At 36.6% G+C, this 23,987-nt stretch overlaps 2 protein-coding genes across 5 annotated transcripts in view; one reads left to right on the top strand and one right to left on the bottom strand.

Moving 5' to 3' along the window:
• Positions 1-1,563: 1,563 nt before the first annotated feature.
• On the bottom strand, positions 1,564-2,452 carry taf13 (TATA-box binding protein associated factor 13). The gene is made up of 2 exons (XM_061902744.1): positions 2,338-2,452; positions 1,564-2,019 (listed from the first exon to the last, which is right to left on the bottom strand). The coding sequence occupies exons 1-2, from the start codon at positions 2,418-2,420 to the stop codon at positions 1,644-1,646; spliced, it is 459 nt and encodes a 152-aa protein (XP_061758728.1). The 5' UTR covers positions 2,421-2,452; the 3' UTR covers positions 1,564-1,643.
• Positions 2,453-2,472: 20 nt separating this feature from the next.
• The window catches only part of slc35c2 (solute carrier family 35 member C2), a 30,635-nt gene continuing 9,120 nt past the window's right edge, over positions 2,473-23,987 (top strand). For 2 of the 4 annotated variants that reach the window (XM_061902740.1, XM_061902739.1), the window contains exons 1-7: positions 2,474-2,623; positions 3,071-3,255; positions 7,868-8,018; positions 10,939-11,002; positions 14,069-14,141; positions 15,260-15,428; positions 19,973-20,056. In XM_061902740.1, the coding sequence (XP_061758724.1) occupies positions 3,145-3,255; positions 7,868-8,018; positions 10,939-11,002; positions 14,069-14,141; positions 15,260-15,428; positions 19,973-20,056 (652 nt within the window). In that variant the 5' untranslated portion in view covers positions 2,474-2,623; positions 3,071-3,144. Of the gene's footprint in view, positions 2,624-3,070; positions 3,256-7,867; positions 8,019-10,938; positions 11,003-14,068; positions 14,142-15,259; positions 15,429-19,972; positions 20,057-23,987 lie in introns of those variants that run through there. The other 2 variants (XM_061902741.1, XM_061902743.1) reach the window with 2 other exon arrangements.

Genomic DNA, 23,987 nt, shown 5'->3' with positions numbered 1-23,987 from the left:
GGCCACAATACTGAACGGTGCGCTCTGATTGGTCTAAACTCATCCAGTGGCCAATAGTACTGTAGTTTTATTATCTTTAGTTCATTTTATAAATTGCTTAATTCAAAATCCACAAGAGTGAAGCGCGATGTTTGAAGGAGAGTTATGGCTGCAAGCTCGCCAGGAACAAACAGAGAAAAGAAAACAATCTGAAGTTGTCTTTATTTTTAAGTTATCGTGCCGTTATTTGGGAGAAGATTTTTCTCCATGTGGACCCTGATCTAAAATGAGTTTGACACCGCTGAAATAGAGGAAAGAACACAAGAAAGTGTGGGGGGGAAACGATACAGATGTTTATTAAGTTCGGACTAAATAAAAATGAGTGTATGAACAAATCTGCAGCTGATTAAGAGTGTATTTTGTGTCCCTTCTTTTTTTGTGTTCTTTTGTCATGTTTTTTTGTCTTCCGGGATTTTTGGGTGTTTTACTTTTGTCTTATGGTTTTGTCTTTTTGTCTCATTTTTTTTGTGTTTTGTGTCTTGTTTTTTTTTAACGTCTTTTTCATTTTGTCTTTTGTTATTGTATTTTTTGTTTTTGTTTTTATTATTTGTGTGTTTTTTTGTTGACTTATTTTTTCCATTTTGTTTATGTATTTGTGTTTCTTTTCGTTTTGTCATTTGTTTTTTGGGGATTTTTTGTGTTTTATTTTTGTATTTTTTATTTTGTTTTTGTATTTTTGTTTTATTTTTTGTCTAGTTTCTCGTGTCTTTTCATTTAGCCTTTTTTTGTCTTCTGTTATTTTCTTTTTTGTTTTGTTTTTTCTTTTTTGTGTGTTTTGTTTTGTTTGTTAATGGATCTGTGTTCCTTTTTGTCATTTGTTTGTTTGTCTTTTGGGATTTTTTGTGTTTTATTTTTGTATTTTTTATTTAGTTTTTGTATTTTTTTGTTTTTTGTCTAGTTTCTCGTGTCTTTTCATTTAGCCTTTTTTTGTCTTCTGTTATTTTCTTTTTTGTTATGTTTTTTTTCTTTTTTGTGTGTTTTGTATTGTTTGTTAATGGATTTGTGTTCCTTTTTGTCATTTGTTTGTCTGTCTTTTGGGATTTTTTGTGTTTTATTTTTGTAATTTTTTTTTTCTCTAGTTTTTGTCTTATTTCTCGTGTATTTTGTTATTGTATTTTTTCTTTTTTTGTTTGTTTTGTTTTGTCTTTTTTTCCTTTTTATATGTTTTTGTTTTTTTGTCTTTTGGGAATTTTTGTGTTTTATTTTTGTTTGGTTTTTGTTTTTGCATTTTGTCTTGTTTCTCATGTCTTTTAATTTCGTCTTTTATTAGTGTATTTTTCATTTTAGTTTTTTTCGTGTGTGTTTTGTTATGTTGTCTTGTTTTTGTCTTTGATTCGTATATTTTGTGTCTCTTCTTTTGTGTTCTTTTGTCATGTTTTTTGTCTTCCGAGATTTTTTTGTGTTTTACTTTTTTCTTTATTTTTAAGTTATCGTACCGTGATGTGGGAGTAGATTTCTCTCCATGTGGCCCCCGATCTAAAATGAGTTTGACACCCTTGCAACAGAGAAAAGAACACAAGAAAGTGTGGGGAGAAAAAAACAATACCGATGTTTATTAAGTTTGGACTAAATCAAAATGAGTGTATGAACAAATCTGCAGCTGATTAAGAGCCATAAGTTGCCTCGTCAAAAGCCTTGCGGGCCCTCTTGAGCTCCTCGTTCATGGTCAGCAGGTCTTTGACCCTGGCGAACTTCCTGGGGTCCTTCCGGATGAGGAAGACGATGTCCTCCACCTGGACGCGGCCCTGGCGCCCGATAGACATGGCTTTGTGGGTCATCTCTGTGACAAACTCGATCACCAGGTCCTCCAGGATGTCCACGGACTCGGTGTACGGGTTCTGGTCGTCCCCGAAGCCGTACATCATGCAGCGGAGCTCCTTGGAGAAGAGCCTCTTCCTGCGGCCGTGGCACACGTCCGCGCCGCCGCAGCCTTCGTCCAGCTCCTCGTCGTAGGCGGCCTCGTCCTCCTCTTCCGCCATTCTGCGGATGGGGGGGGAAAAAACCCAGTTAGTTGTGAAGTGAATTATATTTATATAGCGCTTTTTCTCTAGTGACTCAAAGCGCTTTACATAGTGAAACCCAATATCTAGGTGGGTACAGTGTCTTGCCCAAGGACACAACGGCAGTGACTAGGATGGTGGAAGCGGGGATCGAACCTGCAACCCTCAAGTTGCTGGCACGGCCGCTATAACGCCTAGTTCGTCTTTTTACCCTCAAGTTGCTGGCACGGTCGCTCTACCAACCGAGCTATATCGCCTAGTTCGTCTTTTTACCCTAAATGACGCCATTATTCCTCACCTGAGCTCCGGCGAAGAACCAAAACAAGTCACTTTCAATACAACGTCCACGCATGCGTGCTTAACCCGGAAATGATATAGCATTATTTAAGGAAACACTGCCTTGCGTCGTGTAACTGACGTGTATTTAAGTAATGTTATTTTAACAATATCACAAAAAAATAAAAATAAGTCGGTGAGTTTATCTTCGATTATTTTCATCGTTTCTTTTTATTTATTTTATTTATTCATTTATGTTCGTTGTGTGTGCTGCTACTGCGCATGCGTGAAGTCAACCCATCTCAAAGGTTTGTTGTGCCGTCAAAATATAACGTTTTTCTCAATTTTACCTAATATGCTTTTATTTTTGCTCCACGGCTATGACGCCGAATGAAAAAGGAGTTGTTTTTCGTTTTAAAATGATCTGTGTTAAGTGCTTGTCCCATTCAAACCTACATATTTAGACAATAATGCTAATAGTGCTGACATTTGTCAATGGAGTCCGTTAGTGAGCAGACGTGTACGTCATCGGGAGAATAGTGACGTTGATACTCAGCGGTGTTGAGGAAATTCATTTCATAAATAATTCATTTTTAATCCAGTTCTTTATTTTGTTTTACTTTCTACGCTAATATTTGCCCATTTTATTGCAGTGGAAGTTAGCTTGAGGGCGTTTGACCTGTTCAGCAAACAGCTGCTACAGGTCTTTGTTTTGCTTTGTAACTAATTTGCTTATTTTGTCTCTTAAAATGCAGGATTGGTGTTTATAAAAAAAGGACACTGGCTTCACATTGCAGATGGCATTTCTTCAACTCTAGCTGCCTGTTTTATGGCGTGCCCGGTCCAGTTCCTGTGCAGGACTCTGCGGACTTTGGGACTGGTTCTCCTCTACTATGTCTTCTCCATAGGCATCACTTTCTATAATAAATGGCTAATGAAGGTAAGTGCATTGTTTTGTTTGGATGTGAATGTGTGAACAGTGTGCACTTTTGAACCCATCCATCCATCCATTTTCTACCGCTTATTCCCTTTCGGGGTCGCAGGGGGCGCTGGCGCCTATCTCAGCTACAATCGGGCGGAAGGCAGGGTACACCCTGGACAAGTCGCCACCTCATCGCAGAGCCAACACAGATAGACAGACAACATTCACACTCACATTCACACACTAGGGCCAATTTAGTGTTGCCAATCAACCTATCCCCAGGTGCATGTCTTTGGAGGTGGGAGGAAGCCGGAGTACCCGGGGGGGAAACCCACGCATTCACGGGGAGAACATGCAAACTCCACACAGAAAGATCCCGAGCCTGGATTTGAACCCAGGACTGCAGGAACTTCGTATTGTGAGGCAGACGCACTAACCCCTCTGCCACCGTGAAGCCAAAAACAAATCGGTTTGAAGCCTCAAGAAATGAAAAGCTGTATGTATGTATGTATGTATGTAAGTGTTATAATGAAGGCAACGCATGATGTAAGTGTCTATATCAGCTATAATAGCCAACTATCAAAATGACTCCAAAAGTCTTTTATATGTTTTATTATGAAGACAACACATGACATAAGTGTCTATATTAGCCTACTATCAAAACTACTTTAAAAGCCTTATATAAGTGTTATAATAAAGACAACACATGATGTAAGTGTCTATATTAGCCTACTATTAAAATTACTTTAAAAGTCTTATATAAGTGTTATAATGAAGACAACACATGATATAAGTGGCTGTATTAGCTATAATAGCCTACTATCAAAATGACTTTGTAAGTGTTATAATGAAGACAACACATGATGTAAGTGTCTATAATAGCCTACTATCAAAACAACTTTAAAAGTCTTGTATAAGTGTTATAATGAAGACAACACATGATGTGTCTATATTAGCTTACTATCAAAACGACTATAAAAGCCTTATATAAGTGTTATAACAAAGACAACACATGACGTAAGTGTCTATATTAGCCTACTATTAAAATGACTTTAAAAGTCTTATATAAGTGTTATAATGAAGACAACACATGATGTAAGTGTCTATATTAGCCTACTATTAAAATGACTTTAAAAGTCTTATATAATTGTTATAATGAAGACAACACATGATATACGTGTATATTAGCTATAATAGCCTACTATCAAAATTACTTTAAAAGTCTTGTATAAGTGTTATAATGAAGACAACACATGATGTAAGTGTATATATTAGCCATGATAGCCTACTAGAAAAACAACTTTAAAAGTCTTGTATCAGTGTTATAATGAAAACAACCCATTATGTAAGTGTCTACATTGGCTATATAAGCCTACTATCAAAATTACTTTAAAAGTCTTATATAGGTGCTATAATGAAGACAACACATGATGTAAGTGTCTATATTAGCCTACTATCAAAACGACTATAAAAGCCATGTATAAGTTTTATAATGAAGAGAACACATGATGTGTCAATATTAGCTATAATAGCCTACTATCAAAATGACTCTAAAAGTCTTATATATGTGTTCTAATGAAGACAACACATGGCGGAAGTGTCTATATTAGCCTACTATCAAAATGACTTTAAAAGTCTTATATAAGTGTTATAATGAAGACAACACATGATGTAAGTTTTTATATTAGCTATAATAGCCTACTATCCAAATTACTTTAAAAGTCTTACATAAATGATATAAGGAAGACAACACATGACGCAAGTGTCTACATTAGCCTACTATCAAAATGACTTTAAAAGTCTTATATGAATGCTATAATGAAAACAACACATGATGTAAGTGTCTATAATAGCCTACTATCAAAATGACTTTAAAAGTCTTATATAAGTGCTATAATGAAGACAACACATGATGTAAGTGTCAATATTAGCTATAATAGCCTACTATCAAAATGACTCTAAAAGTCTTATATATGTGTTATAATGAAGACAACACATGACGTAAGTGTATATTAGCCTACTAACAAAATGACTTTAAAAGTTTTACATAAGTGTTATAATGAAGACAACACATGATGTAAGTGTCTATAATAGCCTACTATCAAAACGACTGTAAAAGTCTTATATAAGTGTTATAATGAAGACAACACATAATGTAAGTGTCTATATTAGCCATGATAGCCTACTAGAAAAACAACTTTAAAAGTCTTGTATCAGTGCTATAATGAAGACAACCCATGATGTAAGTGTCTACATTAGTTATATTAGCCTTCGATCAAAATTACTCTAAAAGCCTTATATAAGCGCTATAATAAAGGCAACACATGATGTAAGTGTCTATATTAGTTATATTAGCCTACGATCAAAATGACTTTAAAAGTCTTATACAAGTGCTATAATGAAGACAACACATGATGTAAGTGTCCATATTAACCTACTGTCAAAACGACTATAAAAGCCATATATAAGTGTTATAATGAAGAGAACACATGATGTGTCAATATTAGCTATAATAGCCTACTATTAAAATGACTCAAAGTTTTATATATGTGTTATAATGAAGATAACACATGACGGAAGTGTATATTAGCCTACTATCAAAATGACTTTAAAAGTCTTATATATGTGTTATAATGAAGACAACACTTGGCGTAAGTGTCTATATTGGCCTACTATCAAAATGACTTTAAGTCTTATATAAGTGCTATAATGAAGACAACCCATGATGTAAGTGTCTATATTAGCTATATTAGCCTAATATCAAAATTACTTTAAAGTCTTATATAAGTGCTATAATGAAGACAACGCATGATGTAAGTGTCTATATTAGCCTACTATCAAAATGACTATAAAAGCCATGTATAAGTGGGATAATGAAGAGAACACATGATGTAAGTGTCAATATTAGCTATAATGGCCTACTATCAAAATGACTCTAAAAGTCTTATATATGTGCTATAATGAAGATAACACATGATGTAAGTGTCTATATTAGCCTACTATCAAAATGACTTTAAAAGTCTTATATATGTGTTATAATGAAGACAACACACGGCGTAAGTGTCTATATTAGCCTACTATCAAAATGACTTTAAAAGTCTTATATAAGTGTTATAATGAAGACAACACATGATGTAAGTGTCTACATTAGCCATAATGTCCTACTATCAAAACAACTATAAAAACATTGTAGCAGAGTTATAATGAAGACAACACATGATGTAAGTGTCTATATCAGCTATAATAGCCTACTATCAAAATGGCTTTAAAAGCCTTATATAAGTGTTATAATGAAGACAACACATGATGTAAGTGTCTATATTAGCCTACTATCAAAACAACTATAAAAGTCTTATATAAGTGTTATAATGAAGACAACACATGATGTAAGTGTCTATATTAGCCTACTATCAAAATGACTTTAAAAGTCTTATATATGTGTTATAATGAAGACAACACACGGCGTAAGTGTCTATATTAGCCTACTATCAAAATGACTTTAAAAGTCTTATATAAGTGTTATAATGAAGACAACACATGATGTAAGTGTCTACATTAGCCATAATGTCCTACTATCAAAACAACTATAAAAACATTGTAGCAGAGTTATAATGAAGACAACACATGATGTGTCTATATCAGCTATAATAGCCTACTATCAAAATGGCTTTAAAAGCCTTATATAAGTGTTATAATGAAGACAACACATGATGTAAGTGTCTATATTCGCCTACTATCAAAACAACTATAAAAGTCTTATATAAGTGTTATAATGAAGACAACACATGATGTAAGTGTCTTTATTAGCCTACTATCAATGACTTTAAAAGTCTTATATAAGTGTTATAATGAAGACAACACACGGCGTAAGTGTCTATATTAGCCTACTATCAAAATGACTTTAAAAGTCTTATATAAGTGTTATAATGAAGACAACACACGGCGTAAGTGTCTATATTAGCCTACTATCAAAATGACTTTAAAAGTCTTATATAAGTGTTATAATGAAGACAACACATAATGTAAATGTTTACATTAGCCATAATGTCCTACTATCAAAACAACTATAAAAGCATTGTATCAGAGTTATAATGAAGACAACACATGATGTAAGTGTCTATATCAGCTATAATAGCCTACTATCAAAATGGCTTTAAAAGCCTTATATAAGTGTTATAATGAAGACAACACATGATGTAAGTGTCTATATTAGCCTACTATCAAAACGACTATAAAAGTCTTATATAAGTGTTAAAATGAAGACAACACATGATGTGTCTATATTAGCTCTATTAGCCTACTATCAGAACAACTTTAAAATTCTTGTATCATGTGTTGTCATGAAGACAACACATGATTTAAAAGTTGCTATATTAACTTGTCAGTAATTTATTTTTGGTAGTTGTAATGGAGTTCACTATCATAGGTTTTGAGTTAAAATCAAGTCGCAGAGTCAATGTCAAACCCAAACGTGTACAGCAGATCATGAGCAATATTCGTTTGAATAATCAAATAAATAAATAAATAATCACTGACTTGTTGACAATTAAAACAATTGTTAGTTGCAGCCCCGCTGCCTACACTCAGGATTGTAATGACGTGTTATAAATGATTGGATGTGTTCTTGTAGGATTTCCACTATCCCCTCTTTATGACGCTGGTACACCTGGCCATCAACTTCTGCCTGTCGGCGCTGACCCGGCGGGCCATGAAGTGCTGGACAGGGAAGTCTCGTGTTATTCTCAGCTGGACTGATTACCTCTACAAGGTGGCTCCCACAGGTTAGTGTTGTTGCATGAATATCAGTCCTCATTTGTTGTCTCATATTATATACAGTAGTGCAACCTCGATTTACCAATTTTTTGGTTTACAAACTTTTAGATCGCGTCAAATGTGCCTCTGTGTACGAATTTTACAAATATCTTAAACAGTAACACATTTCCCTTCCTCACTCTGCCTGCCATCACCTCTGTCTTGCGCCTTTGAAGTAAAAAGGATTTCATTTTTAGCATATTTTTAATAATTGTAGCAACATGGTTGCTACAATTATTAAAAATATATAAAGTACTATAAGGTACTGCAGGGTCACCAACGCGGTGCCCTTGGGCACCAGGTAGCCCGTAAGGACCAGATGAGTAGTCCGCTGGCCTGTTCTAAAAATAGCTCAAATAGCAGGACTTACCAGTGAGCTGCCTCTATTTTTGAAATTGTATTTATTTAATAGCAAGGTGGTCTCGCTTTGTTCGACATTTTTAATTGTAAGAGAGACAAAACTCAAATAGAATTTGAAAATCCCCAAAAATATTTTAAAGACTTGGTCTTCACTTGTTGAAATACATTCATTTTTTTTTTTTACTTTGCTTCTTATAACTTTCAGAAAGACAATTTTAGAGAAAAAAATACAACTTTAAAAATTATTTTAGGATTTTTAAACTCATATACCTTTTTACGTTTTAAATTCCTTCCTCTTCTTTCCTGACAATTTAAATCAATGTTCAAGTAATTTTTTTTTTTTTTGTAAAGAATAAGAGATACATTTTAATTTAATTCGTCATTTTAGCTTCTGATAGGTTGATTGGCAACACTAAATTGGCCCTAGTGTGTGAATGTGAGTGTGAATGTTGTCTGTCTATCTGTGTTGGCCCTGCGATGAGGTGGCGACTTGTCCAGGGTGTACCCTGCCTTCCGCCCGATTGTAGCTGAGATAGGCGCCAGCGCCCCCCGCGACCCCGAAAGGGAATAAGCGGTAGGAAATGGATGTATTTTAGCTTCTGTTTTTTTGACAAAGAATATTTGTGAAATATATCTTCAAACTTATTATGATTAAAATGACAAAAAATTATTCTGGCAAATCTAGAAAATCTGTAGAATCACATTTAAATCTTATTTCAAAGTCTTTTGAATGTTGCGATCCGCTGCTCGGATCTGTACATATTCTGGTTTATTGTTCCATTTTAGTATCACCCTGTTGTTTAACATCTTTGTTTCCTGTTTAGTCTGTCACCATGGTAGCTCATTAGTTCACCTGCCCCTTGTTATCTACGCACACTTGTTTTCTTCTAATCACCTCCCTTATTTAAACTCGCCCCTTTTCGTTATTCATTCTCGGATCCTAATTTGCCCACGCACAACAGTGACGACTCTCATCATTCTTCGTATGTATTTTCTCGCTAGCTCTCATGCTATGCCACTTGTTTATTCCAGTTTTCATACTGATGATTTGATTTCTCGTTTGTGCCCTCGAGCCAAGTTTTAGTTTTCCTAGTGTTATCCTAGCTTTCACGCTAGCGTCTTTTGTTTGCCTACTCTTTACACCAGTGTTTTTGTTCCTAGCTTTTTATTATTTAATAAATCCATTTTATATCATACCTTTGCTGTGTTCTGCGTCGACGCATCCTTGGAAAAACCACACCGGCATTACCATGCCGAAGAAGAGTCCTCACATTGAATTTCTTTTAACATTTTTGTTCTGGAAAATCTAGAAGAAATAATGATTTGTTTTTGTTAGATATATAGCTTGGTCGAATTTGTTATATATTCTAACAAAGTGCAGATTCTATTTTAAACTATTTATAACATATCATCAAAATTCTAAAATTAATCTTAATCAGGAAAAATTACTAATGAAGTTCCATAAATTATTTTTTTTATTTTTTTCAAAAAGATTCGAAAAAGCTATTTTTCTCTTAATTTTTTTCGGTTGAATTTTGAATTTTAAAGCGTCGAAATTGAAACTATGTTTCAAAATTTAATTTTCATTTTTTTCGTGTTTTCTCCTCTTTTAAATTGTTCAATTAAGTGTTTTTTTCATCATTTATTCTCTACAAAAAAACCTTCCGTAAAAGGAAAAAAAATGTACGATGGAATGACGGACAGAAATACCCATTTTTTTTATATATATATATAGATTTATTTATTAAAGGTAAATTGAGAAAATTGGCTATTTCTGGCAATTTATTTAAGTGTGTATCAAACTAGTAGCCCTTCGCATTAATCAGTACCCAAGAAGTAGCTCTTGGTTTCAAAAAGGTTGCTGACCCCTGCTGTACTGTATATCAAATAAACATAAAGGGGGGTGGCTAGATCTAATTTTGTGCCCTGCCGACACGCACACGTCACTAGCCCTGTGGTGTACTTACTATACATGGTTTTAAACTCCTTAACGTCAACAGCCAGGTCGCGACAAAGATTAGAAATAAGAGATAAAATCCACTTATTTTGTTGGTTAGTCTTCTGTGCTTGCAGAGAAAGGGATTGGGAGAAAGGAAGGCAGGGCAGTGTCGACAACAATGTAAATACTTCCTGAATGTTTTCATTGCTCTCTTTGGACTCGTTTGAGCTAGCAAAAACCAGAAACATGTTGTCCAAATGCTAAACAAAACACTTGAAAAGTCCAAAAAGTAGCACGGTGACTAGAAGCAGCACTGTGCTGACTGAATGAGCACTGAGCAGCAGAGAGAAATGGATTTGCTGCCGGGCACAAAATGGCTCCGCCGCAGGCACAGAATGGGTAGATGCAACAAAGCATACTGTTATTCGGTCCGTGGTTCGTAAATTGAAAAGTTTATATAACGAGCCGTTCTTAATTAAAATAGTATAATATTACATCTTTTATTCTAAGAAATACATGTTGAATGTTATAATAATATATTTTATATTAAATATGTTACACCTGATATATGATGTATATTGTTCCCCCAGCCTTGGCGACAACACTGGACATTGGACTGTCCAACTGGAGCTTCCTCTTCATCACCATTAGCTTGTAAGTTATTACCTCCACCAGGAAGTTATGTAATTGCAGGCTGTAAGCTTTGCGGACTCCCAGATATACACGCTGGAAGCCAGTTGTGCAGGGTTAACAAAGCTTTACTGTCTTCCAGTTCTTCATTCGCTACGTTTTTCCAGACTTTTCAGTCTCACCAATCCTCCCCCTCCTCTGCTCCCGGCCGCTCACTGTTAAAGACAACATATGATTTAGATTAACCCGTACCACCTGTGAAATCTAATCACCTGCCAGGTGTGTCTCGCCGTCAGCACATGCCCCGCCCCTGCCCGTTGGTGCGTGTCCTCAGTGCCATGGACAGCGGCGGTGACTTTTCCTCCTGCAAACTGTTAGTTAGTTTGTTAGTTAGTTAGCAACATAGCTCAAACAGTTATGGGAAGATTTTGATGAAAGGTTTGGGAAATGTCAAAAATTGGTTAAGAACCAAGTGATTAGATTTTGGGTTTGATCCAGATACTTTATATTATCTTACCTTGTTTTGTTACAAGGCTGAACTTCCCCATGTGCATATATGCTAGAACCTCGCCTCCATGACCGACAAGAGGGTGCTGTTCATTTCTTTTATTTCCCCCATAGAACAAAGCCTCTCGCAGCCTTTTTTGGAAGCAAAAGACCGACAAAACAAACACGCACAAACTTGTCTATTTTATTTATCTTTTGATTTGCTGGGGTGTGTATGTCTGTCTGTTAGTTAGCAACATGGCTCAAAAAGTTATGGGCGGATTTTGAATAAACTTTCAAGGACTCAAAAAATAGGATAAGAAACAAGTGGTCAGATTTTGGGTCTGATTCGTTATCTTACGTTTGTGTTAGGAGGTTGAACTTCTCTGTGTTCATACTACTGTCACTACTCAACTGCCAAATAACTGTAGACACCCTAATATTTGTTGCTTCCTATACTGTATATAATGTAAAAACAAGAGTATAAAGATGTCATACTATTCCATAACCTTTGTTCTTACTACTGTCACTACTCAACTGCCAAAGAACTGTAATATTTGCTGCTTCCTATACTGTAAATAATGTAAAAACAAAAGTATAAAAAAGTCATACTGTTCCATAACCTTTGTTCATACCACCTTCACTACTCAACTGCCAAAGAACTGTAGACACCTTAATATTTGTTGCTTCCTATACAGCAGGGGTGACCAGCCTTTTTGAAAGCAAGAGCTACTTCTTGGGTACTGATTAATGCCAAGGGCTACCAGTTTGATACACACTTAAATAAATTGCCAGAAAAAAATGGGTATTTCTGTCTGTCATTCCGTCGTACATTTTTTTTCCTTTTACGGAAGGTTTTTTGTAGAGAATAAATGATAAGAAAACAGAAAGAGGAGAAAACAGGAAAAAAATAAAAATGACATTTTGAAACATAGTTTATCTTAAATTTCGACTCTTTAAAATTCAAAATTCGACCCCAAAAAATTTAAGATAAAAACTAGCTAATTCGAATTCTTTTTGAAAAAATTTAAAAAAGAATTTATGGAACATCATTAGTAATTTTTCCTGATTAAGATTAATTTTAGAATTTTGATGACATGTTTTAAATTGGTTAAAATCCAATCTGCACTTTGTTATAATATATAACAAATTGGACCAAGTTATATGTCTAACAAAGACAAATCATTATTTCTTCTAGATTTTTTGGAGCAAAAATTTTAAAAGAAATTCAAAAGACTTTGAAATAAGATTTAAATTTGATTCTACAGATTTTCTACACTTCCCAGAATAATTTTAGGGAATTTTAATAATAATAGGTTTGAAGAAATATTTCACAAATATTCTTCGTCGAAAAAACAGAAGCCAAAATGAAGAATTAAATTAAAATGTATTTATTATTCTTTACAATAAAAAAAATAAATGTACTTGAACATTGATTTAAATTGTCAGGAAAGAAGAGGAAGGTATTTAAAAGGTAAAAAGGTATATGTGTTTAAAAATCCTAAAATTATTTTTAAGGTTGTAATTTTTCTCTAAAATTGTCTTTCTGAAAGTTATGATCAAGGGTGATGGGTCAAAGGCAGAGAATAATTTCGCCACATCTAGTATGTGTGTGACAATCATTGGTACTTTAACTTTAAATAAGAAGCAAAGTAAAAAAATGAATGCATTTATTTAAACAAGTGAAGACCAAGTCTTTAAAATATTTTCTTGGATTTTCCAAATCTATTTGAGTTTTGTCTCTCTTAGAATTAAAAATGTCGAGCAAAGCGAGACCAGCTTGCTAGTAAATAAATACAATTTAAAAAATAGAGGCAGCTCACTGGTAAGTGCTGCTATTTGAGCTATTCTTAGAACAGGCCAGCGGGCGACTCATCTGGTCCTTACGGGCTACTTGGTGCCTGCGGGCACCGCGTTGGTGACCCGTGCTATACAGTATATACTGTTATACTATCTGATCCTGCACTGGTACTGTATTTGAGTACTGTACTTCTGCCTGTACTGATACCTCTACCATAAATACTGTAACTTATTGTGCAACTTATTGTCTTGTAATTAATGTACATCAGATCTATTCAAATTTGTGTATTTTTGGTATGTAGTGTATTAGATTCTGCAACTCGTGTTTGAAACCCACTGTATGCAATACCTGAAAAGCATGGAAAAAAGCATTTCACTGCGGTGTACTCTGCATGTGACGAATAAAACTTGAAACCTTTTGTGTGTTTGGGAGCAGCCTGCCTCCACCCACAGAGACAAAGAGAGTGGATGACTGACAGGGGGGTTCACTCCATTTTATTTTGCGATCGGACAAACCACCCTCTCGCAGCCTGTAAATAAACACGCACAACTTGTCATTCATTTATCTTTTGATTGGCTGGGGTTTGTTGGTTAGCAACTTGGCTCAAAAAGTTATTGGCCGATTTTGATTCATTTTTCAGGAAAAGTTAGAAATAGGATAAGGAAAAAAGTGGTTTGATTTTGGGATTTTTTCAAAGGTTTTTTTTCCTATTGGGCGATTAAAGGGCCATGGTCTTGTGCTTTTCTAGTTGACAATTAAATAATTCCCACACATTTTCAAACTATCTATTTTTCTTTTTCCAGGTACACCATGACCAAGTCCTCGGCAGTACTCTTTATTCTCTTTTTCTCTCTGCTCTTCAAACTTGAGGAGCCAGTGAGTATCCATGTACTCAATACACAAATACCGTATATTACCAAATAAACGCCCTTGGGCAAATAACCGCCCATGTCCTTATAGCCGCCTGGTGTCTGACCCCATTTTGTCAATTAACCGCCTCTTCCTAATAACCGCCTATGTCCAAATAGCCTGTTATTTGCATAATTTAGATTAAAACCATATCGATTTCATTAAGACCAATTTATAAGCTAAAATGAAACGCAAAGGCGCAGTAATTCTGGTAATTACGGTAACAGCAGTCGCGTGGAGTCCAGAGAGTTACATGACAATCAAAGGCTTAACGAAATCTGTGCCGTTACGGCTTACGTTACGTGGGAATTCTGGGTAATCAACATATTGCAATGTGTCACCGCATATAGCGTAACACGCACTCAACGACAACAACAAACCCACGAGTAAATGTTTCAAAATGGCAAGCAACAGTAGCAGTGAGTTGAATGAACAGGATACGGGAATACTTTAAGTGGGAAGAAGAACAGAAAGTTTGACTTGAAGTTCAAGCTAGCGGTTGTGAAGTATGCGGAGCAGAATTCTGGTTTGACCCAAAACGTGTACGAGAATGGAAACAAAAAAAGGGAGAACTACTATCTCAGTCGGCAATCGATGGAAAACGAGCTCGCTTATCTGTTGGAGGTAGGAAGAAAGTGAGCGATGAGCTTGATTCTAATTTATGTCAGTGGATACATCACGTTCGTGGACTGAACCACCGTGTGTCCCGCAAAATGATCCGCATTAAGGCCAAGGAGTTGTATGCCACCGCGAGTGACACGAGAGACACGGGGGTGGTGCTTGGTGCAACGAGTGGCTGGCTTAATAGATTCCTGCGTCGGAAAACAACTGGACAGTAACCATTGTAACCAAATAATGGCCTGGTGTAGGCTGGTGCAAAAATAAATAAAAGCTTTGTGCAAATAACCGCCTGTTTCTTTTAAAAGCCCGTCTCCAAAATCGATTTTGTGAAATAAAAGCCCGGGCTACTATTTGGTAATATACGGTAATTCATTTTCAAAAGGTTTTGTTTTAGCGAAGACTTCCATTCTGGTGTTTCTGTTGTATAATCAGGGTTCCCCCCCCCCCCCCCCCCCCCCCAACAGAACCCATTCCTGGTCCTGGTGGTGCTGTTGATCGCCAGCGGCCTCTTCATGTTCACCTTCCAGTCAACCCAGTTCAACCTGGAAGGCTTCGTTTTGGTGCTGCTGGCGTCCTTCATCGGGGGAATACGATGGACCCTCACTCAGGTGCTCATGCAGAAAGCGGAGCTGGGTCAGTGCTTACTCTTTATCCGTTTTATCAGAACACGCGTTGCCTTTAAAGGGGAACATTATCATAATTTCAAAAGGGTTAAAATCAATAAAAATCAGTTCCAAGTGGCTTGTTGTATTTTTTGAAGTTTTTTTCAAAATTTTACCGGTCTCGGAATATCCCTAAATAAAGCTTTAAAGTGCCTTATTTTCGCTCTCTGCGAAGACACTGGCCATTTCCCTGTGACGTCACACAGTGCTGCCAATGTAAACAAACAATGGGAATACCACAGCAAGATATAGTGACATTAGCTCGGATTTAAACTCGGATTTCAGCGATTTAAGCGATTCAACAGATTACGCATGTATTGAAACAGGTGGTTGGATTATGAAAGTATTGAAGAAGAAACTGAAGCTATTGAGCGAATAGCTATTGATGCTATTCATAGCCATAGCATGGCCGAATAGCTGCGTTAGCATCGCCGGTAAAATGTGCGGACCAAACGGTCAGAACTTTCGCATCTTGTGACACTGGAGCAACTAAATCCGACGATTGGTAAGTGTTTTTTTCGTATTAAATGTAGGTGGAAGGAAACGTAATATAGTTGCAAATGGATCTACAGGTTATCCATACATCTCTGTACCATGTCTGCTCTGGCACCGCCGGTAAATAGCATGTTAGCATCGATTAGCATAGCATGTTAGCATCGATTAACTGGCAGTCAACATCAACAAAACTCACCTTTGTGATTTTGTTGACTATCGTTGCAAATGCATCTGCAGGTTATCCATACATCTCTGTGCCATGTCTGCCTTAGCATCGCCGGTAAAATATGCAGACACTCTGGCACATTCAATGGGGGTCTGGCGGAAGATTTCTTGCCAGTGGTGCAACTTGAATCCCTCCCTGTTAGTGTTGTTACACCCTCCGACAACACACCGACAAGGCATGATGTCTCCAAAGTTCCAAAAAATAGTCGAAAAAACGGAAAATAACAGAGCTGTAATGTGTTGAAAATGAAAATGGCGGGTGTATTACCTCGGTGATGTCACGTTCTGACGTCATTGCTACGAGACCGATAAACAGAAAGGCGTTTAATTTGCCAAAATTCACCCATTTAGAGTTCGGAAATCGGTTAAAAAAATACATGGTCTTTTTTCTGCACCATCAAGGTATATATTGACGCTTACATAGGTTTGGTGATAATGTTCCCCTTTAATAATCACAGTAAAAATGCATTCAAATCCCAGTTGAGCAGCTGTTGGTGGATATGTTTTGCTTGTTCTTTGGCGGTCTCTAAAAATATATATTTGTTCTACACCAGGAAAGGTGTCGTTAATCAGCATTATAAAAAAAAAAAAAAAATGGCATCATCCTATCATCCATCTCCACTAAGACATTCGTCACTTGATTGACATAAACGGCAACGTATGTTACAACGTATGCAGCAACATATTGTGTCATTTCTCACTCTATTGTTTTCTCAAAATTATAAAGGACAAGCTGTAAAAATGGATTATTAATCCACTCGGCGACGTCACATCTGACGTCATCGCTTCCAGCGCGATAAACAGAAAGGCGTTTAATTCGCCAAAATTCACCCATTTAGAGTTCGGAAATCGGTTAAAAAAATAGATGGTCTTTTTTTCTGCACCATCAAGGTATATATTGATGCTTACATAGGTCTGGTGATAATGTTCCCCTTTAAGACCACCGGCTTGTGTTACACATACTTTTTTAACACGCTAAACTGTCATTTAAGTGTAAAAAGTAGGTGAGCTACTTATCAAACGACCAAGTCAAAGTCCTCAGTTGCTCGCTAGCCTGTCGGCTATTTTTGTAGCACTTTTATTGTGAAGGTCGGAACTATGTGGTTGGTCTTTGGAGTCTTGATGGCAGGTGTGTTTTGTATGCCATTTTTTCTTCATCAGGGGTAGGGTTGCACGGTATACCGGTACTAGTATAGTATCGCGGTATTAATTAATCAAAAACGGTACTATATGGTCCTTCTGTGTTGGCGTTGCGATGAGGTGGTGACTTGTCCAGGGTGTACCCCGCCTACCGCCCGAATGCAGCTGAGATAGGCTCCATGAATTGATTAACGTGGACCCCGACTTAAACAAGTTGAAAAACTTATTCGGGTGTTACCATTTAGTGGTCAATTGTATGGAATATGTACTGAACTTTGCAATCTACTAATAAAAGTATCAATCAATCAATCAAAACCAGCACTACCCGTGACCCTGAAAGGGCCAAGTGGTATAAAAACGGATGGGTTCCCAATTTATTTTATTTTATTTTGTAACGAGCACGACGGCGCGTCATCACGTCATGACATTGCTGGTTTTACGAGCATAGGAGCATGTTCGGCAGCACACTATCACAGAGTACTAACAAGCAGACACAGTGTGTAGACAGAAAAAGGAAAATGGACGCATTTTGGCTTAAAAATAACAATAAAGGTAAAGTTATAACACTGAAACGTCCGCAGGAAGAAGTGCTTTAAGACATGTCTAGCTCGCTAGTAGCAAACATCCATCCGCAGTCCGCATTGTTTTAGCTACCATGGTGACAAATAAAGTAAGTTTCTTACAAGTATCGTTATCACTGCAGGACGAGGAATAGCTAAACATGCCTCACTACACACCGTAGGATGATACAATAGCTCACCGATGTCATGGCTAACAAAAGCTAGCGCGCCTGAATGTAAACAAATGCCATGGGTGGATCTACACCTAACATCCACTGTTATGATACCAAGTACAATAGCGTATCGAGTCGATACTACTATATATTATATCGATATTTTTTATTGTCACAAAATCTTTTTTAAAATCTCATAGTAAATTTCTCGGTAAATACGTCCCTGGATGCATTTGCATATGACCAATGTATGATCCTGTAACTACTTGGTATCGGATCGATACCTAAATGTGTGGTATCATCCAAAACTAATGTAAATCATCCAAGCAGGAGAATAAGTGATTATTACATTTTAACAGAAGTGTTGCTAGAACATGTTGAAACGGAAAATAACCAAATATTAACAGTAAAAGAACAAGTGGATTAATAGTCCATTTTTACAGCTTGTCCTTTATAATTTTGAGAAAATAATAGAGTGAGAAATGACAATATGTTACTGCATACATTGTAACATACGTTGCCGTTTATGCTAATCAAATGTCTTAGTATAGATGAATGATAGGATGATGCATATTTTTTTTTAATGATGGCGATTGACCATAATCCCTCCCTGGTGTAGAACAAATATTTTTTTTCAGAGACTGCATCTTTTGTTTTCCAAAAAGGCTAAAGAACAAGCAAAACACATCCACCAACAGCTGCTCAACTGGGATTTGAATGCATTTTCACTGTGATTATTAAAGGGGAACATTATCACCAAACCTATGCAAGCGTCAATATATACCTTGATGTTGCAGAAAAAAGACCATGTGTTTTTTTTATTTAACCGATTTCCGAACTCCAAATGGGTGAATTTTGGCGAATTAAACGCCTTTCTGTTTATCGGTCTCGTAGCAATGACGTCAGAACGTCACACATTACAAACACCGGGACTCAGCTCTGTTATTTTCCGTTTTTTCGACTATTTTTTGGAACTTTGGAGACATCATGCCTCGTCGGTGTGTTGTCGGAGGGTGTAACAACACTAACAGGGAGGGATTCAAGTTGCACCACTGGCAAGAAATCTGCCGCCAGACCCCCATTGAATGTGCCAGAGTGTCTCCACATTTGACCGGCGATGCTAAGACAGACATGGCACAGAGATGTATGGATAACCTGCAGATGCATTTGCAACGATTAAGTCAACGAAATCACAAAGGTGAGTTTTGTTGATGTTGTTGACTTATGTGCTAATCAGACATATTTGGTCGCAGCATGACTGCCAGCTAGTCGATGCTAACATGCTACGCTAATCGTTGCTAACATGCTATTTACGCTAGCTGTATGTACATTTGAAACTAGATACCCACATGTAATGCAAAACAAACACTTACCAATCGACGGATTTAAGTTGCTCCAGTGTCACAAGATGCGAAAGTCCTGATCGTTTGGTCCGCACATTTTACCGGCGATGCTAATAAGGCAGCCATGCTATGGGCCACTTCATTAGGTACACCCACGCTATGGCGGAATAGCTTCAGTTTCTTCTTCAATTTCGTTTTCGCTATCTGCCTCCATACTCCGACCATCTGTTTCAATACATGCGTAATCTGTTGAATCACTTAAGTTGTGAAATCCGAGTCTGAATCCGAGCTAATGTCGCTATATCTTGCTGTGGTTACCGCCATGTTGTTTGTATTGGCAGCACTGTATGACGTCACAGGGAAATGGATAGTGGTTTCGAAGATAGCGAAAATAAGGCACTTTAAAGCTTTATTTATTGATATTCCGGGACCGGTAAAATTTTGAAAAAAAATTCAAAAAATACAACAAGCCACTGGGAACTGATTTTTATTGTTTTTAACCCTTTTGAAATTGTGAAAATGTTCCCCTTTAATGGGGAAAAAAAAGTTAGGGTTTTTATCTGTCATCTTCCGTATTAGGTCTCCAGAACCCGGTGGACGCCATGTACCACCTCCAACCTCTCATGTTCCTTGGCCTCTTTCCTCTCTTCCTGGTTAATGAAGGCGAGACAGTTCATCTCTTTTCCTGAATGCTCCAATTTACCCATACAGTGGAACCTCGATTTACGAACCTAATTGGTTCTCGGACAGGGTTCGTAAATCGAAAAGGTTGTATAGTGAAGTTCTCCATTACAAACAATGTAAATATGAATAATGGACTCTTGCCTCGACAGAAGTCCATATTTTAGTGAAAGTTTGAACACATTCTAAAGATATATACAGTACTTTATAACAAACATAACAAGCGGGTGATGGATTAACTGTCTTTTTATTAACAAACCAAAACAACGACATCAACAACAAGCTGCAGTCCTCTGTATGCGCTGCCAACACAAGTCCCTTTGGTGCCCTTACAAACGATCCGAAATCACAATAATCCTTAACTTTAACAACCTTTTAAAAATTAAAATCCACTTACATTAACATCGGCTAAAAGGGGCACTCGAGCAAGGAGCAGACGAAGGGAGGGATCGGATGAAAGTATCGTGTGCGTGCGTGCCCTTCTGGAGACATGAAGAAGGAAAAGTAGCTTCCATTTGAGGAGGTGTGAACAAGTGATGACAAAAATCATGGTCCCAATAACATTGCATCTAATAGAGAATGTCTCATTTAGTGATGACACCAAATTGACTGTGTCGGTTTTAAAAGTGCTCCCCCCTCTGGTCAACATATGAAATAACAAGTGTGTGTGAAAAAATGTAAGTACTCCCCCTCTGGCCAACATATGTAATAACAAGTGTGTGTAAGAAATTGAAATGCGCCCCCTTTGGCCAAAATTATTTTTAAAAAAGTAAAAAAAAATGTTTTTAGAGACATACTGTATTTGGAAGTAATTAATGAATTAACATTTTTTTTTACAAAAAATTTATAAAATAAAGCCTGAACTAATAGCTTACATTTTTTTATATTTGCATATGGGGATAGGTTGATTGGCAACACTAAATTGGCCCTAGTGTGTGAATGTGAGTGTGAATGTTGTCTGTCTATCTGTGTTGGCCCTGCGATGAGGCGGCGACTTGTCCAGGGTGTACACCGCCTTCCGCCCAATTGTAGCTGAGATAGGCGCCAGCGCCCCCCGCGACCCCTAAAGGGAATAAGCGGTAGAAAATGGATGGATGGATGGATAGATGGATGGTTTCGCTTTGCTCGACATTTTTAATTGTAAGAGAGACAAAACTCAAATAGTATTTGAAAATCCAAGAAAATATTTTAAAGACTTGGTCTTCACTTGTTTAAATAAAATTCATTTATTTTTTACTTTGCTTCAGAAAGACAATTTTAGAGAAAAAATACAACCTTAAAAACGATTTTAGGGTTTTTAAACACATATACCTTTTTACCTTTTAAATTCCTTCCTCTTCTTTCCTGACAATTTAAATCAATGTTCAAGTATTTTTTTTTGTTATTGTAAAGAATAAGAAATACATTTTAATTTAATTCTTCATTTTAGCTTCTGTTTTTTCGACAATGAATATTTGTGGAATATTTCTTCAAACGTATTATGACTAAAATTAAAAAAATATATTCTGGCAAGTCTAGAAGAGCTGTAGAATCACATTTAAATCTTATTTCAAAGTATTTTGAATTTCTTTTAAAATGTTTGTTCTGGAAAATCTAGAAGAAATAATGATTTGTCTTTGTTAGACATAAAGGGAATAAGTTGTAGGAAATGGATGGATGGATGGATATATATTATTAATGTTGTAAATACAAATCTTTATATATCTAGAAGGGGTAGTCCTAAAGAGGTAGGCATTTTTTGGAAGGAGGTAAAACTGTGTGTGTGTGTGTGTGTGTGTGTGTGTGTGTGTGTGTGTGTGTGTGTGTGTGCGTGCGTGCGTGCGTGCGTGCGTGCGTGCGTGCGTGCGTGCGTGCGTGCGTGCGTGCGTGCGTGCGTGCGTGCGTGCGTGCGTGCGTGCGTGCGTGCGTGCGTGCGTGCACTGCTTTGGCATATTTTTACAGAAAAGTCCAGTCTAGGGTTGTTCGGTATACCGGTACTAATAAAGTACCGCAATTGATTAAAATCGGTACTATACTGCCTTTGAAATGTATCGGTACCGTTCTTTCATCCAAGTGCTGCTATGTTGCAGTGACTAGAATGGCAAAAAAAACTACAATTCTACTGGTCAATAAAGAGGTTGGTGAAGTGCAATATGGAGGTATTTGACGCTTTAAACAAGGAAGCGCCGCGCTTCAATTGTTGCTTTAAAACATGCCAAATGTGGCGATTGGTATTGTACACTTGTGGCCTGGGGTCAAGTGATTTTTTTATTTTTTTATTAAATCAACATAAAAAACACAAGATTCCATTACAATTAGTGCACCAACCCAAAAAAACTCCCTTTTTCATGACAAAAAAAAAAAAAAAAGAATTCCCACCCCCCTTGCTGGTCCACGGGACAAATTATCAAGCGTTGACCGCTCCGCAGCTACAAAAAGGTTGGGGACCACTGGTGTACACAACATGTAGGTACATAACATGTAGGTACATCATTTATATTTGAACTTTCTAAAATTAGTTCTTTGAGTCCAATAAGACACATCTTTATTGTATTGTATTATTGTATTAGGACGGCGTGGCGCAGTGGCCGTGCGCAACCCGAGGGTCCCTGGTTCAATCCCCACCTAGACTTACAATAGGGTGTTAAACTTCGTTATACACTTGCAATATCAATCAATCAATCAATGTTTATTTACATAGCCCCAAATCACAAATGTCTCAAAGGACTGCACAAATCATTACGACTACAACATCCTCGGAAGAACCCACAATATAGCGCTTAACTTCTTTTTACACTTGCAATATGGTGTTAAACTTCTTTTTAGACTTACAATAGGGTGTAAACTTCTTTTTACACTTGCAATATAGCGCCTAACTTCTTTTTACACATGCAATATCGTGTTAAACGTCTTTTTAGACTTACAATAGGGTGTTAAACTTATTTTTACACTTGCAATATGGTGTTAAACCTCTTTTTAGACTTACAATAGGGTGTTAAACTTCTTTTTACACTTGCAATATGGTGTTAAACCTCTTTTTAGACTTACAATGGGGTGTTAAACTTCTTTTTACACTTGCAAATATGGCGCCTAACTTCTTTTTACACTTGCATTATGGTGTTAAACTTCTTTTTAGACTTACAATAGGGTGTTAAACTTTTTTTTAGACTTACAATAGGGCATTAAACCTATTTTTACACTTGCAATATGGTGTTAAACTTATTTTTAGACTTACAATAGGGTGTTAAACTTCTTTTTACACTTGCAACATAGCGCCTAACTTCTTTTTACACTTGCAATATCGTGTTAAACGTCTTTTTAGACTTACAATAGGGTGTTAAACTTATTTTTACACTTGCAATATGGTGTTAAACCTCTTTTTAGACTTAAAATAGGGTGTTAAACTTCTTTTTACACTTGCAATATGGTGTTAAACCTCTTTTTAGACTTACAATAGGGTGTTAAACTTCTTTTTACACTTGCAATATGGCGCCTAACTTCTTTTTACACTTACAATATGGTGTTAAACTTCTTTTTAGACTTACAATAGGGTGTTAAACTTCTTTTTACACTTGCAATATAGTGCCTAACTTATTTTCACACTTGCAATATAGCGCAAAACTTCTTTTTACACTTGCAATATAGTGCCTAACTTCTCTTTACGCTTGCAACATGGCGATAAACCTCTTTACACTTGCAATGTGGTGCTAAACTTTTTTTACACTTGCAATGCATTTTGGTACGGGTACCAAATCATTGTTATCGGGACAACCCCAGTCCATTCTCATCACAAATAAAACTTGCTGTGATATGATTCTTCGGTTCATTTACTACTCACAAATAGTCTTTCTTTTAACTCCACAGTGATTCCCTCCTCCTTTCCACACTGGTTTGTTGTTTTTGGGGACTTATATTGGTGAGCATTTGTCAAAAG

This window comes from Nerophis ophidion, linkage group LG06, assembly GCF_033978795.1.
Source record: "Nerophis ophidion isolate RoL-2023_Sa linkage group LG06, RoL_Noph_v1.0, whole genome shotgun sequence".
Taxonomy (NCBI): Eukaryota; Metazoa; Chordata; class Actinopteri; order Syngnathiformes; family Syngnathidae; genus Nerophis; species Nerophis ophidion.
This window is presented reverse-complemented; position numbering and strand designations above follow the sequence as displayed.